The sequence below is a fragment of the Natrix helvetica genome, assembly GCF_964273705.1.
Source record: "Natrix helvetica genome assembly, chromosome: 5".
Classification (NCBI taxonomy): Eukaryota; Metazoa; Chordata; class Lepidosauria; order Squamata; family Natricidae; genus Natrix; species Natrix helvetica.
Window position 1 is genome coordinate 46485201 of NC_138551.1, and position 15703 is coordinate 46500903.

Consider the following 15703-nt stretch of genomic DNA (forward strand, 5'->3'; position numbering starts at 1 on the left):
CAAAGATGGCAAAGTCTTAGAATCAGTAAGGCCCAAAACTCAGAGCCACTTAATGTTATCAGAATTCAGTTCAAGCAGGTTCTTCCCATCCAGATCCTCAGAGCCTCCAGATACCTGGATAAGACGTTCACAGTATTGCTCGATTTACAGGGGGTGAGATGCATAGTTGGGCATCATCAGTGTACTGATGGTATCTCACCTCATGGCAATGAATAAGCTCGCTAAGCAGCCTCCTGTGCACATACATACTCATATTTTCATATAACCTTTTTTTAGATATAGTTATTATATTACACTGCCTTAGTAAACATAAATCATCCTACTTGATTCAGATAAGGATTGCATATAGTTACATGTTGAAAGGAAAAATTATCTATTTACAATGCACTGCTGTGCATGGGTTGCCTATCCAAACATGAAGACACATCTGCATTCCATTGCAAATAGTCAATAACTAGAACTGAATCAAAACAAAAGTCTTGCTCCCAGCAATGAAGCTACCTTTACAGGATGGCAAAGCAAGAAATAAATGGCCTAGTTTCTATGGCAACAGGGATGCATTCCCTCTTTCCCCTCCAATCACACAGAAAGCAACTCAAAATCTTTGTTAACATTCAATGACAGAGTCAAACAGCTAAATATAATTGCCTATATGACACTTGTCATCATTATATTCTGTAGCTGAGTAATGCACTATGTATAACCACATATTGAAAAAATGTTGGAATGCCAAAATTGGCACAAAACTAACAATATTTCAAAAAGGTTTTAAATTGCAAATTATCAATTTACCCTAAAAAATTCCGTCATGACTGTGGTTTTTAAGTTTTAGTTCACTGATGATGTTACCTATTGGATAATGAAACATTGGCAAGAAAACCAACAAGGTCAAAGAGTACCAAGCACACTGTTTTTTTTATATAATTGTTTATTCGATATATGTGCTGCTCATCTTGTCTAGGGGTTTATAGAATTTTATATATCACATGTGGAGTGTTATAGGTCACTCAGAACAACTTTAACATGTAAAATTGTTAACATTAACCAGCTGCACTGAACGACAAACTAACTAACCACATTTTAATGTTGGTAAATGTGTGAACTTATTAATATGGTTTAGGAGTATTGCACAGCATCTTATGCAAACACAAAACATTAGATTTTTTAAAAAATCATGGTTAGCTATGGGTAACATGTTATATAAACTAGATTCTTACATAATTGCATAGTTATGAAACAAACTGTAGAACTTTCAATTCCAATGTTAGCAATATATATGTCTCTAAAAATATTCCAGTGAGGTAAAAGAAATCCATCACCTCCCTTGAAGTAAGGATTAACACTAGGATAAAAAGTCAATATATGAGGTCAGAGTATGACAGGTATATTCTTAAGTAAGATATAATAAGAGGATTAAATATACCCTCCTGGTATAGTCCCCAGGGCAGAATACTGATAAGAAATGTAAATGTAATTGTTTAGAATCATTGCAAAAATATTTTCACATGCTAGTAATTAAATTGTAAATTCATATAATTGTTAGGTGCCTTTTCAAACCATTTCCATTATAGTCACATTCTTGGTCATTTCCTCCAGCATGGTACAAGAATCTGAGCAATACCTCTTTTAACTTGTCTTACTATTTTTTGCATCATTAAATCACTCCTGTTTAGCGCAAGGAAGTCCTGGTGATTCATGTTTTTTTTCTGTACTTGATGCTCAACAGATGTCTAGATAATTAAACCTATCCATTAGTGATATAGTCATTTTTAATCATTATTCAATAATGTTTCTCTCATTATTTAAGTTGATCTAAAATACAATTCAACCTGCTACAGTGTGCACTTATTGTCACTGGCAGTTAGCCTAATTTCAAGGCTTACTGAAAAGGTAAAGTCATAGCTTCCTCATATACTGTGGTCTTATGCCAAACCTGTTTGGCAAGTCCTTAACAAGCCCAAAAATATACGCAGTTTTTAGCAGGCATTTGTCTATTTATGTGATACCAATAAACCCTGGCATAATTCCAAAGGAACATATCAGTCTTCTAAGCAATTTCTTCTTCATGACTGAACACAGAATATACTTTCCAACAGCTTTCTTTTCACTTGTGACTTCTTTTGGAATTAAATGAATTTAATAAGGGCTGATCTTACTGCAAACAGTTCTTACATGCATGTGGACCCAAGGAAAACACCAGGCAAGAAAGAGTCAAATAACTTTAAAATACGGATGCAAAAATGATGTACAGGTAGTTCTTGAGTTATAACAGCAATTGGGACCAGGATTGCCATCACTAACCAATGCAGTAGTAAAGGGCAACATCACATGACCACATCACTTAGGGACAGCAATCCCAGGCAGTCCTGGTTGCCGTCATAACTCAAGACACGTGAATTTTTAAGTGGGAAGAGGTGTAAAGTTAAAATTATGGAACTTGGGGGTGATGCAGGGATATCAGTGGTGGGGAGAGGCCAAGAGAGTGTCTGAGGATTGAGATAGGCTATACAGAAGCCAAAGGAGGGCAGGAGAGGCTGGTACAAATCGTACGTGAGAATCACAGGAGGCCAGGAAAGAGCTAGCAGAGGTTATGTATCAACAGGGAGGTGCTGTGGGAGTAAATAAAAATGGGAGCGACTTATTGGGATAACTTGCAACTTTCCCTGCCAGATTCCCCACTGAATTTGATTGTGGGAAAAGGGCAGGGAAGGTTGCAAATGGTGATCACGTGGCCATGGCTATCTGCAAGCCAGGCACACCGGCACTTGGATTGCAACTGTGTGACTTCAGGAATGCTATGATGCCTGCAACTTTGAGGGCTGGTCCTCTGTCCATTTTTTCAGCACCCCGGTTGCCTTTGAACAGTTGCTGGATGAATGGCCCTAAGCTGAGGACCATTTGTATGGGGTGGGGTTCTTGATTCATTCACTCACGCCAAAGCAGATCTTCAAGCCTACATTTACTTGTTATATCAAATTATTCACAGCACTTTAAACAAGACAAAGTGGAGCTTTAATGAAGGGGAAAAAAAACACCTCACTCTATTTCTCACTTCCTGTTTCTCAGTGCCAGATTAAAAATAACAAAAAGTGAAAATATGTATTGCAAATCACTGATTACAGCTTGACTGGAAACCAACGTCTAACATATATGTCTCCATATTTGTAGAGATAAATTAAGACGAGCACAAAAAGCAACAACGAAAAATAGAATTAAAGCAGAGCAAATACTGAAAGTGCTGCAGATGTACAGGTTCTTGTAAGGAGTCCAGAACAGCCTGGATCATAAGGATAAGACAGTGATGGGATCTGATTGAGGGTCAGCTTATGACCACAACTGAGCCCAAAATTTTTGTTGCAAATTGTTGAAATATTTGTTAAGTGAGTTTTGCCCCATTTTATGATGTTTCTTGCCACAGTTGTTAAATGAATCACTGCAGTTATTACAATGAGATGTCATTGACTGATGTGTAGTTGATTTGAAGGTTATGGTGAAAGTGACAATGTGACTGGCAATAAGGTCCACTAAAAACAGGTGGAGTTGATATTGAAAAGCTCACTCTGTCTTTATGCCTTTTGAAAGAAGGCTAACTGGGATTATTTTATGGGTAGTTTTAGGGGCAATGGGAAAGGAATAGTTAAATCTTATACATAATACATAAATCAGCAAGAGTGGGGTATCTAATATGGAATAAAATTCTATTTATAACAGAAATCCTGGCTTCTGCAATAAATTAAAGCTATAAAATGTCTATTCTCAATCATAACATAATTTTAAAAATTATGTAAGAGTGACCTAAATGCAATATCCAGAAATAATGAATAATTTCTCAGCTTTTTTACAGGATATGAACATGCTGATATGTATTTAATCACGATGTAGATTCTCATGATGTGCAATTCAGAGCCCAATAATCATATTCCAAGACTTTGCTACAATAAATCTATGAATGAATTTGTGCAAGAAAATAAAAAGATCATGCTAAGAAGGAACAATGATTCAAAAATCCACAATATATGTATAATGTATAATATTATATTCAACTTTTAGAGATGGTTTTCTAGCACTGGTGTCCCTAATTTCTCTACTCCAACTTTTGCAGCTTGGGCAGTCTGGCTTTGGGGTGGCGGGAGAACTGGATTGCATGTGCGGCTGGACTTGCATAAGTCGAGCTGCGTGTGCATATGCAAGCGTGCTGGCCCGCAGCTCATGCGGCCCAGTTAGAAATAGGCCATGAAGTGGTAATGGACCACAGCCTGGGGTTGGGGGATCCTGCTGTACTGGAATCAATAATTCATAAAGTATGCATTTGTTTTTTATCCCGCCTTGGTAGATAGGTAGATAAGTAGATAAGTAGATAGGTAGGTAGGTGGGTGGGTGGGTGGGTGGGTGGATGGATGGGTGGATGGATGGATAGATTAGATAGATAGATAGATAGATAGATAGATAGATAGATAGATAGATAGATAGATAGATAGATAGATAGATAGATAGATAGATAGATAGATAGATAGATAGATAGACAGACAGACAGACACAGACAGACAGACAGATCCTAATGTTACTTTCTATCAAACTCCTGAGGCTCTGATTTTTGCAATTCTCTAAAGTTCTTTTAAGTTTTTCTAAAACTTCTTTGCAAAATAGGAATGTGTTGTGTCAAAGGATCAGCATTTTAGTAATATGTTATATATTTTAGTTAAAAAAACCATCAACAATGTAATATTCAAGGCTTTAGAATGGTTTGGGGTGATTGACCTTCAATGACGTCTGCTGCGGAATTTGTCAATCTATCCCAATAAGTCCTTCTTTAATTAGCAGATTTTTCTCTTTTAAACAACCTGCACCTGGACTATGACCTCTACACATTGATGTTACTTATTCACTAGCAACTCACTCCTGATGGAACAGCTAGAGCCAAGGCTGAGCAGGATCAGAATGTTCTTTAATTTTTTTAAAGAAAAAACAATATGAAATTAGTTCAAAATTACATAAAGCAGTAAACATTCTAGTAATGTTAAATATTTGTAACTGACATAAATGAGTCAACCAATAGTTATTTCCATGAAAGATCAAGAGGGTTTCCCCTTTCTATCTCCTCCGTTTAAATTGATATTACCTCTTGATGCTTGATTTCATCTGGCTGGAGAATAGTCAGAACACCACTGCTTCTGATTTCTGGAAGATCTTGCCATAAATTGAACCTTGATGTGGAATTCCTGAGCAAGTTCATCTGGGGGACAGTTTTGTTTTCTAACACATTTTCAGTTTCAGTTTCTGTTGGTGACTCTTCAGTAGCTGAGCCTTCTTCAGTATCTGTCTGGGAATCCTGCAGCCGCCTGGTTTCAATTTCATGACGTGTGGATTTATCCCGATATTCTTGATACAACAGACCTAGAAAGTCAGAGAATGCATAGACTGTTACTGAATTAGCCCCATATTGTATGTGAAATGAAGATGTTTTAGAATTTTCTGAAGACAAATCCATAAGTGGAAATAACCAAATTGTAGGCACCAATTGTAGGCAACTGTGGGCTCCAAGATCACTGCAGATGGGGACTGCAGCCAAGAAATTAAAAGACGCTTGCTTTTGGGGAGGAAAGCTATGGCAGATATAGACAGCATATTAAAAAGCAGAAACATTACCCTGCCAATGAAAGTGTGGCTATGGTTTTTCCAGTTGCAATGTATGGCTGTGAAAAGTGGACCATAAGAAAGGTTGAGCGCCAAAGAATTGAGGCTTTGAACTATGGAGAAGTCCTGCGAGTCCCCTGGACTGCAAGGCAATCAAATGGGTCAGTCCTAAGGAGATCAACCCTGACTGCTATTTAAAAGGCCAGATCCTGAAGATGAAACTCAAATACTTTGGCCACCAAATGGGAAGGAAGGACTCACTGGAGAAGAGCCTAATGCTGGGAAAGATTGAGGGCAAAAGAAGAAAGGGACGACAGAGAATGAGGTGGCTGGATGGAGTCACCAAAACAATAGGCGTGAGCTTAAATGGACTCCAGAGGATGGTAGAAGGCGGGAAGGCCTGGAGGAACATTGTTCATGGGGTCACGATGGGTCGGACATGACTTCCCAACTAACAACAACAGGCACCATATAAAAAAACAATGCAACTTGAGATAATTGTAGGGCACTGTACTGCTGACCACTTCTATGGACTCTGAAACTATAGGCTCATTCTCACAGCCACATCAATTTGCTCTTCCATCATCCCGGAGATTGGAGAAAAGTGCATCAGCTTATACTGATGCACCTATGGTCAGCCTTTAATATGTCTCAACTACGAAACCGGGCACTGATTCTGTTCTTAGGTAATCTAATGTGAGATAGTTTCAGAGCAGTCTGGTTTCCTTTGTGTAAATTTCTCTTTTCCCCCTTCCCCCAACAATTTCACCTACCAGCAAGAAAATCATTAACGGCTGTCTGAAATGTTTGTGTGTTTGGGGATGGGTGAAGCCATCTTTAACTGAGAGTAGCAGACAAACCTTTTTCTTTATTCTCTCCTGGATTTGTTTTTTCTGTCATCTCTTTTCCTTTGTTTTGTGTTGTTTTTATGTTTTTTAAAATCGTTTCTTGTTTTTAAATGTTTTTAACAATTTGTAAACTGCCCAGAGGCATTGGCAGTCAGGTGACATATAAATCTAATGAATTATTATATACACCACAGCTGCCAGTCCTTTAGTTGGCGTTGGTCTTCATACGCATTGAGTTCTTCTCAAGAACCTAGGATAGCATAATATATTAGTATTGTATATGTGCATATCCAAGCAGTGTGGCCTTTTGTAATTGACAAAAGGGGAAATTTTGTCTATTTGCAAATTTTCTAAGTGTCATTAAAGATTTTTTGGTATAATACTCAAGAGTGCTGATAACCACTGGAACCTCAACAGCCATTTTATGTCATAATCTCTCTTCAATTTTCCATATCTTAATACTTTGTGATCTTCTCCAGTTCCTATTTTCTATTCTATTACCCCTTGAAATTGCCACATTGATTACCTGCACTTTCTTCTTTTCCACCAGAGGTAAATCTGGTGTGTTATAGGCCAAGAGTTTATCAGTTTGTATTCAGAAATCACATGGTATTTTAACGTGACTACTTTTTCAACTACATATATGTTGCCACCATTTTTTCTTTACTGGCACATGGTAATTTTTAGAGATATTCCAGTGAATCGTTTTGCTGACTGCATTTGTTTTTATTTATAATCAATTTATTTGTTTTTATTTATAATCAGTTGAGATCTTTTTGCACAAGCTGAGTATATGAACTGCTATTTCTTCTGCTTCTTTGGATAATCTGCACTTTGAATAATTTGATGATTTTTCTCTTCTGGCTTTGATGAAATTATTTTGAATAACTTGCCCTTGAATAACCAAAATCAAGTCTTCCATTTCTTCTTTTTTAATGTTCCACTTACTAGGTGTTATCTTTATCCACTTTCGCTTAATCTTTTGTAAAATGTGACCATGTACTGTATTTCCTTGCCAGCATTCTGTTCTTTATTATATTATTTCAATATTCACATTTTGTCTTTTACATAATCAGCCAATGCATGCTGTTCTTTGACAGTATGTTTGACTTGAAGTAAATCTTTGCCTCCATTTCTGCAAGGCAGGTATAATCTATCAATATTACTACGAAGTTGTTATGTATAGTAAATAGTCACTAGTTTTCTTGTTTTTTGATCCAAACTGTTCAGTTAAGCTTGTGTCCAGTTAATAATTAAAGCAGTGTATAATATCACAGATATGGCCTAGGTATTGACAACTTTGATGATGTCTCCATAAATTTTGTCTTTACCAATTATCTTTGGATGTGTAAAATGTGATGTTATTTATCACATTTTAACTTATTCATGCTTCATGTTATCCAACTGTAAAATTCCCAGACAGGCTTTATCCTGATGGTTTGGCTATTCAGCATTTCAATTCCATTACTGTTTTGTGATTTTACCTTGATTTATTCTTAGTGAAGCACATTTCTCTAGGCCAAATCCATTGCTACATCTGTGCTAAACATTCTTAGGATATTTGTCAATGACTAAATTTTGATTTCTGATTTTTCATAATACTATACATCATCAATATAAAGCAAATTATTTTATTTAAATAAATAAATAAATATTATATAAAAGCTTTATTACCATTTTTGTTGTTTGATGGCCAAGATTTATTTTTTTTCAAAATTACTGAAATTGGGCTCATAGCAATGATAAATAACAAGGGTGATAATCACTCATCCTGGAAGACGCTTCTCCTATTGTTGATAAACTCACATTAAGGTCACATTTTTCATTTTTGGCCACTAATTCTGTCTTCCATTGCTTCATTATTTTTTCTATAAATATTGCAATGTTTTACTGACACCCCCATTTCTAAACATTTGATGGTCCAACTATGTAGTAATTAATCAAACTGTTTTTTAATAATGAATCTAAACCAGTGGTTCTCAACCTTCCCAATGCCGCGACCCTTTAATACAGTTCCTTGTGTTGTGGTGACCCCCAACCATAAAATTGGTGTCTCGGTTCCTAAGACCATCAAAAATATGTGTTTTCTGATGGTCTTAGGCGACCCCTGTGAAAGGGTCATTCGACCCCAAAGGGGTCCCAACCCACAGGTTGAGAACCACTGATCTAAACTATATGTACATTGGTTTTTTGCCTTGCAATGCTCTAAAACAATTTTATCAATCAGAAGTTGATCTTTTCCATCTCTGTATTTCCTTTTATTTCATTTCTTTTCTACTGGGATTTGAAATATTGGAATACTGTTATTTTCGTCAAAATCAGGGGTGTTAAACTGGCAGTCCATGGGTCAGATGCGTCACCTGCAGGTTACGCCCACTCCAGCTCCGTGAAGGGGAAAAATATTGTGATACATCACATGACGGCAATGTGACGCCGCAAGTTTGACACCCGTGTTCTAAATAATTTCAGATGCTGCCTGCTATTATGCCCATGAGTAATTTATACATTCTAGGCAAGCATGTTATTGCCCTATAATTTTCTAATAGTGTCTTTTTGCTGGATTGTTTTGAATTAGTTTTGCCAGCTACTAACCAATCTCTGATGTCTTCTTTATGCAATACTTCAATAAGCTGTTTAGTTATAATTGAATGTAAGCTGTCAGATATTTAAACCAAAAGCCATACAACTGATCATTTATAGAGATCTCCAGTTTGTAATCTTTTTCACTCCATTTATAATCATGTCTGCTATTATTAGTTTTTCAATTTGATTTTTACTAAATTCATCTTTAATTCTTTTATCCATCCAGTAAATGTCATGTCTACAAAGAAGCTGAAGAAACAGTGGACCATCCAGTTAGCCATTGTAAGAAGAGTGCATAAATTGAGTACAAACAATGGTGTGACAAAGTAGCAACAATGGTGCATTGGAACATCTGCAAAAAATATCATTTGCCTGCAAGGAAGAACTGGTTGGACCAACAAAATACACAAAGTAATAGAAAATGGAGAAGTTGAAGTGTTCTGGGACTATAGAATCCAAACAGACTATTATCTGCCACCTAACACCCCAAACTTAAAACTGTCAATATGAAAATCAAAAAAGTCTGGAAATTATTCTCAAGATGGAATTGAGGGAGCATAGTGGTGAATGCCTCTTTGGGTGAGGGGCTGGTTTTCCCTGATTTGAAGGAGGAAATAATGTACCTCCTTCTTTAAGAAGCCACAACTTGGCCTGGGAATTTTGGATAATTACTGGCTGGTCTCCATACTTTTATTTTGGGAGAAGATTGCTCAGAGGGTCTGGAGTTAATATACAGCCACCATGTTTTATTGAATTTGCAAGAAACACAGAAAGAAAAGGAATAAAAAGTAAATTACAGCTTAGAATACTACATGAACCCCATTTCAGGATGTGCATGAGTGAAAGACAGCAGCTAAAACAGAAATAAGCTTATAACATTTGATTTGGGAAATGGAATTTGGACCATCTATTAAGTATTTTGAATTAGGTTTAGAATATTTCCAAACAGTCCTCCTCTCTTACATACAAAGGATTTGTAATTGTAACCAAGCAATACACACCAACATCCAAAACTACTTTACTTTAATGATTTCCAATTTTATTCTTTGTAATTACATCTCTAATTGCGCCATTCTTACTCTTACATAAGAGATACATTATTTTCCTGGCACAGAATAGGACCAGGGATGAAACTTTCTCTCTCCATAAAGTGGTTAATGGAATTATATAAATAACATAATAAGTGAAACACAACAACAGTATTTTGTTCCCTTCTATCAAATTCACATGTAATCTGACCTAGAATTACACAGACACATGAAGAAAAATTATGTAGTGAAAACTTTTTAAGATCTCACAATTCCAAAGGTATGAAGAAATTCAGTAATATTAGTTGTTTTCTGCTCATCAGAGCAAAATATGATATAAAACTGCAATAAAATCACTACATTAAAAAAGCCAAAATGAACCATTACTATTTAAATAAGCCAAAACAAATCTAAGTAATCAATTAAGGTTTTACTGCATGATTAATGCTTTCAAATTTAAGCTATAACAATATAGGATCAGTCTTCTGTATGTTATGAAATGCTGCAAAAATATCAGAACTCCTTCACACTTAACATCAAAGACCACTAAAAACATCAAAAACAAATAAAATATGTATCATCGTCATCAATTTTCATCTTTCTTAGAAATTGCAAAAATTTGGTATTGAATTTTTATTGGCCCTGCTCTATAGAATGAAATCTTGCAGTAAGCATCACTGAAAATATGAAGACATGATGCTCACCATATAAATGCTGTTTCAAACAAATCTAAATGTCAATTTCAAAATTCTAAAAGCACTCATTCTAAAGTCATTCAAATTTCTGCTAGGTTTCTGTGAAGTTCCCTCTGTTTTAAAGTTTAGCAATGCTTTTTCAATTTTATAACGTGTTGAATTGACATTGTATATTTAAATACAGATTTTAATAAAGCTTTACGTTTTATCTGAAGTTGTAAGCATCTATTCAGAAGTTACTTGTATGGATCAATGCATAAGACTAATATTGTACGTACGACATAACTATTTTAGAAACATGCATAGTTTGTCACGGGAAAGTCACCATAAAAATGGTTTTCTTACAAACTGTAAGTATATGCCGCAATCACTTTGTTTTTGGAACAGTAGTCAAAGTGAGATTAAAATAGCAGTAGGAGAACTGTATCTTGGAAACCATGCTAGCTTCCCACACGTAACTGAGAAAGAGAAATTGCTTTTCGACATGTTATGGAATGATACATAATGTCCCTTGAAGTACCTTTTTAAAAAAAACATATTTTCAATACTTGTTGAAAATTGACTTAAGATTTTGCTTAGCATTAATGTGGGCATTGAATAGTGAAAGATGGGCGATAGGAAAATTATTTTATGTTTGAAAGTGATGTTAGATATGAATGAAGTTAATATAATACTTTGGTATAAAAGGTAGCATATATTTAAAGTTTTTTATATTATTATTGATGTGTTTCTGCTGAATATTAATAATACAAGTTGTCTTCAGCCATTCAAATGGTATTTACATTTTGCAATTTAGTTTGGGTCTTATCTCCTTCTCTGCATGTTGTTCTGCTTCAAAACAGTCATTCAGAATCAACTTCTCCTTAATCTCCATCCAATAAGAAGTCCAAACTTTATCTGCATAAATTCATGGCAGCACAGAATGGGAGCAATTCAAAGAAAGCCTATGTGCTGCAGGGAGAGGGGTCAAAAAAGGCAAGATGGCAACTGCAACCCTGCAATCATGGCCCCACCCCTTTTTTGTAGCGGGGCAGCAACTGGACTTTTTTTTAACCCTTCCCTTACCAGTTTTGTATATCAACTAATATTGCACGCCTCCTGTAGATGCCACATGGTAAATATAAACAAGCAAGCAAGCAAATAAATAAAAGCCCTTCCCAGTTGGAACCAAATGTTATTAATCCCCGTTCTTAATTATCCTTCTCCTTAAACTGCTTTTCTCAAACAGGGCAAGCATTGAGGTCTTTCAATACATCTGCCCACTCCAACGCAGCTCCCAGTTCTCAGCATTGCATGGAAAGAGTCCCCTTACCTATTTGCTCAATGAAGTTCTTCCAAGAGTCTGCGGTCATGGGGTGAATCATCTGCAGGGCTTCGGGGAAAGCAGCCGGGCACTCAATCTGCTCAGGGGTCTCTTCCGGAAAAGTAGTTGGCCCCGCCATGGAAGGGGATTCGCTTTGGTAGACGGAGGGAGAGAGAGAGAGAGAGAGAAGGAAACAACACCGAAAGCGTCAGGATCTCTTTCGAGCCTCTTTTCCCAGCCTTTGCCCGGAATCTCCGCTTTCCCAAGGCAGCGGCTAGCCGGGCTGTGTGAGTGCTTGCGGAATTCTGGCAAATCAAAGTGAGTTAACCGGGAGTTTTAGCCATCAGCTGCCCTTCCTTGCAGGTTACCTGGCAAGAGGCAGAAGCTCTCCTTAACTAGAAGTCCTTCGTCCTGGTCCCCGGGACAGGAAGGGGACTCGGGTATTCTTTCGCGGAGGAAACGCAACCGCGCTAGACGCGGGCAAACGAAAAAGGAGGGAAGGTAGCCAAGCGGGGGCGAGGCTCCAGAGACGGCGGAGTTAACCCCTTGGGGGTTTCAGAGAGAGGACCCGGGGCTCGGGAGAGCCCGAGGACATTTAGCCTCGGCCAGTTGGCTCGGGGCTGCAGCGCCTCCCCTTTCCCTGCGGGAGTCAGCCGGGCCCGAAAACAAACGGAACTTCGGGAGCTTCTAGCAGGAAAGGCGCAGCAGCCGGAGTTGGCGCTCCGGCCAGAAGAAGCGGGCGGCGACGCGCGCGGTGGCTGGGGCGGAAGAGGCGCCCCCGCTGAGGACGCGCGAACTCATCCCGCTTTTTGGAATCCCTCACCTGCCAGCTGGGCGCCCTGCGGCCACGTTGTCGGCGGATCCTTCGTGGTCCAAGGCGCAGGCGGCGCTGAGCGCGGCAGCCAGCAGCTCCATGCGAGGCGGCGAGGAGGAGGACAGCGGCAGCAGGAGCGATTCCGGCAGCGGGCGGCGGTGGTGGCTGCTGCTGCTGCCGCTGCTGCCGCCGAGCGATTCCGCAGCAGACGCGGGACCGGGGAAGTCCGGGCGGTTGCCACGGTAACCGGGGTAGGAAGGGAGCAGCCTGCGCAGGAGGGGAAAAGGGGGGAGAGAGAAAGAGAGAGAGCGAAAGATCGGTGGCGGGGGAAAAAAGAGGCAGCCGCCGCCCCCTCACACTTTTCCTTGTCTTGTACTTGTACAGCTCCCAGGCACCCACTTCTTCCGCCGAAGTGGAAGTTGAAACTCTTCCCCTGAATAGCTGTTTTTCTAAACGACCCGGTGAGGTCCAAAGGTCTCCTCAGACAGAGGGTCCTCGCAGGGGAGCGCTGGGGGTCGTTCGGAGAGCTTTCTAAGCCCCGCCAGTTTTCCTGCCCGAACTGAATGGTGGTTTACTTTCCATAAAATAAAAAATATAGGAAGCAAATTGCCAGCTTCCAGCATTATGGCGTTTTCATTTCCCAAAATGAATCCATCTCAGCTACTTTAAAAGTACAAAATACATTTATCTATAAAGAACGGGCTGTTAATGGTTTGGGGTTCCTAATCGTTGCTGGCATTACATCGTGGGAAAACATGGAACCAAACTAGATTTGGCTGTTTTACATGGAATCCAGTATGGAAAGAACCATAAGAATCACAGATCTGATTAAATCAGATCTGTCAGAGGACAAAAAGTGAATCCAAGGCATCAATTCTAATAGATAATCTCAGTTTGTCATGAACCACTTGAGCCTATTGTAAAACTCCAGATAGCATATTTCTATGGAAAAAAGAGCTGTAATAGCTACATATTATATTACCACTTGACTTGAGGGCATAGTTATTGAGATGCAGAACTAGCACAAAACCCTGAATCTGATGCACAGATCGTCACAATTTTGCAGGACTGGGATTCACTGAAACAACTACAAATCATAATCCATGTCCCCATTTGCACCTAGCCACAGCACAATCATGCAGTGGTAAGACTTATTTTTCCTCTTATCCCATTACATCATCTTAATCTAGGCAAAAAGTTTAGACAAAGCTTAAGTCTTCTATAGTTGTACCTTGCAGCCTCAAGGTATACAAAATGCTGGCTTTGTGACTAGGAACAAGCCAACAGAGACAGGGGATGAAGGTAAGAATTAGGAAGAAGGACAGCCAGTGTACAGTGGAGATAAACAGATAGTGGGGAAATATCCATCCATCTTGAAAGGACCTCAGAGTCCTTTCAAGTCCAGCCTCCTCCTTAATGCAGAATTGACTACACAATGTTGGCTTTTCAGCCTTCCTTTGAGATGTCCACAGGAAGAGAACATACTACTAAGCACTTCAGGAGGCAACTACTCAGAGTTACCTTGAACTGTGAAATGGACAGCACATAAATATGACAATATTCAATTCCACTGGTTGAAGGCGTTTACTATGAGGACATTTCATATCTGAATCTATTTCATTATGGTTTCAAATCACTGGTTCTGGTTTAGTCTGCCTACGCTGCTCAAAGGTTCTTTGGATAACTAAAGATTGCACTAGATAGACTAAATGTACCCAGTTCCTTTAACTATTCCTTCTAGGACTTAATTTCCAGTCCTTTGATCCTGGTAGACATCCCCGGAACTTGTTCTTTGTCCATAATAGACTGCATTGCCAAGAACTGGACCTGGAACTGAAAATAGTGCTTGGGCAAAGCAAATTAATACATGCCAAAATAGCTTTGGACATATCCTGTCAAGAATAAAAGAGCTAATAAAATAAAAGCTGCATACTCCCAATCCATCTTTCTGATATTGTTCTTTCTTCCTCAAAAAGGTGTAGGATAATGATGAAAGACATACATATACAGATAATTCTCAACTTTCAACCATTTGTTTGCTGACCATTCAAAGCTAAATGTGACCTATGACTGTTTTTCACATGACCATTGCAGTATCTCTGTGGTCATGTGATATAAAATTGGATATTTGGCCACTGGTATGTATTCATTTATTTTATTTATATTTCAGATTTCTTAAGCATCCATCTCCCTGGGAGAAAGACTATTTATTTGTGAGAGCTGCAGTGCCCTGGGGACATGTGATTACCTTTTGCAACCTTCTGACAAGCAAAGGCAATGGGGAAGCCAGATTCACTTAACAATCCAGTTACTAACTTAACAAGTGCTGTGATTCACTTAACTCCAGCAAGAAAGGTCATGAAATGGGGCAAATTTTGGACTCAGTTGTGGCCCTAAGTTGAGGACAACCTGTACTACTTCTTTAAATCTAGAACTTTTCTTTCCCTGCTGTGAAACTGACTAGAAGAGATAAAGCTGGAACTTGCTAGAAGTTTGTAAAATGAATACAGAATGAGCATTCACAAATGAAATTCCCTAGTAGTAAATGGGAATTTATAGGGGTACTTAAGTGGGGTTGACAGAATAATTTGTTCTGGGCAGCTGGAAGTTGCATATTCTATACCAGTGATGGTGAACCTTTTTTGGCTCGCGTGCCACAAGTGGGGGGAGCGCAGGGGGGTCGTGTGTGGGTGTGCCACACCCATAATGCAATGTGCGACCCCCCAGTGCGCATGCGCACACAACGTGTGACCCCCCATTTTTACATGCTTTTTTCGCCCTCCCCAGGCTCCAGAGGC

At 38.7% G+C, this 15703-nt stretch overlaps 1 protein-coding gene across 2 annotated transcripts in view; it reads right to left on the bottom strand.

Annotated features, from left to right (window-relative positions):
- The window catches only part of NGEF (neuronal guanine nucleotide exchange factor), a 71787-nt gene that overhangs the window by 23813 nt on the left and 32271 nt on the right, over positions 1–15703 (bottom strand). For both annotated transcript variants that reach the window (XM_081955318.1, XM_081955317.1), the window contains exons 4-6: positions 12915–13172; positions 12101–12243; positions 5120–5394 (exon numbers count right to left, since the gene is read on the bottom strand). In XM_081955318.1, coding sequence (XP_081811444.1) covers positions 5120–5394; positions 12101–12243; positions 12915–13172 — 676 coding nt within the window. The remainder of the gene's footprint in view (positions 1–5119; positions 5395–12100; positions 12244–12914; positions 13173–15703) is intronic.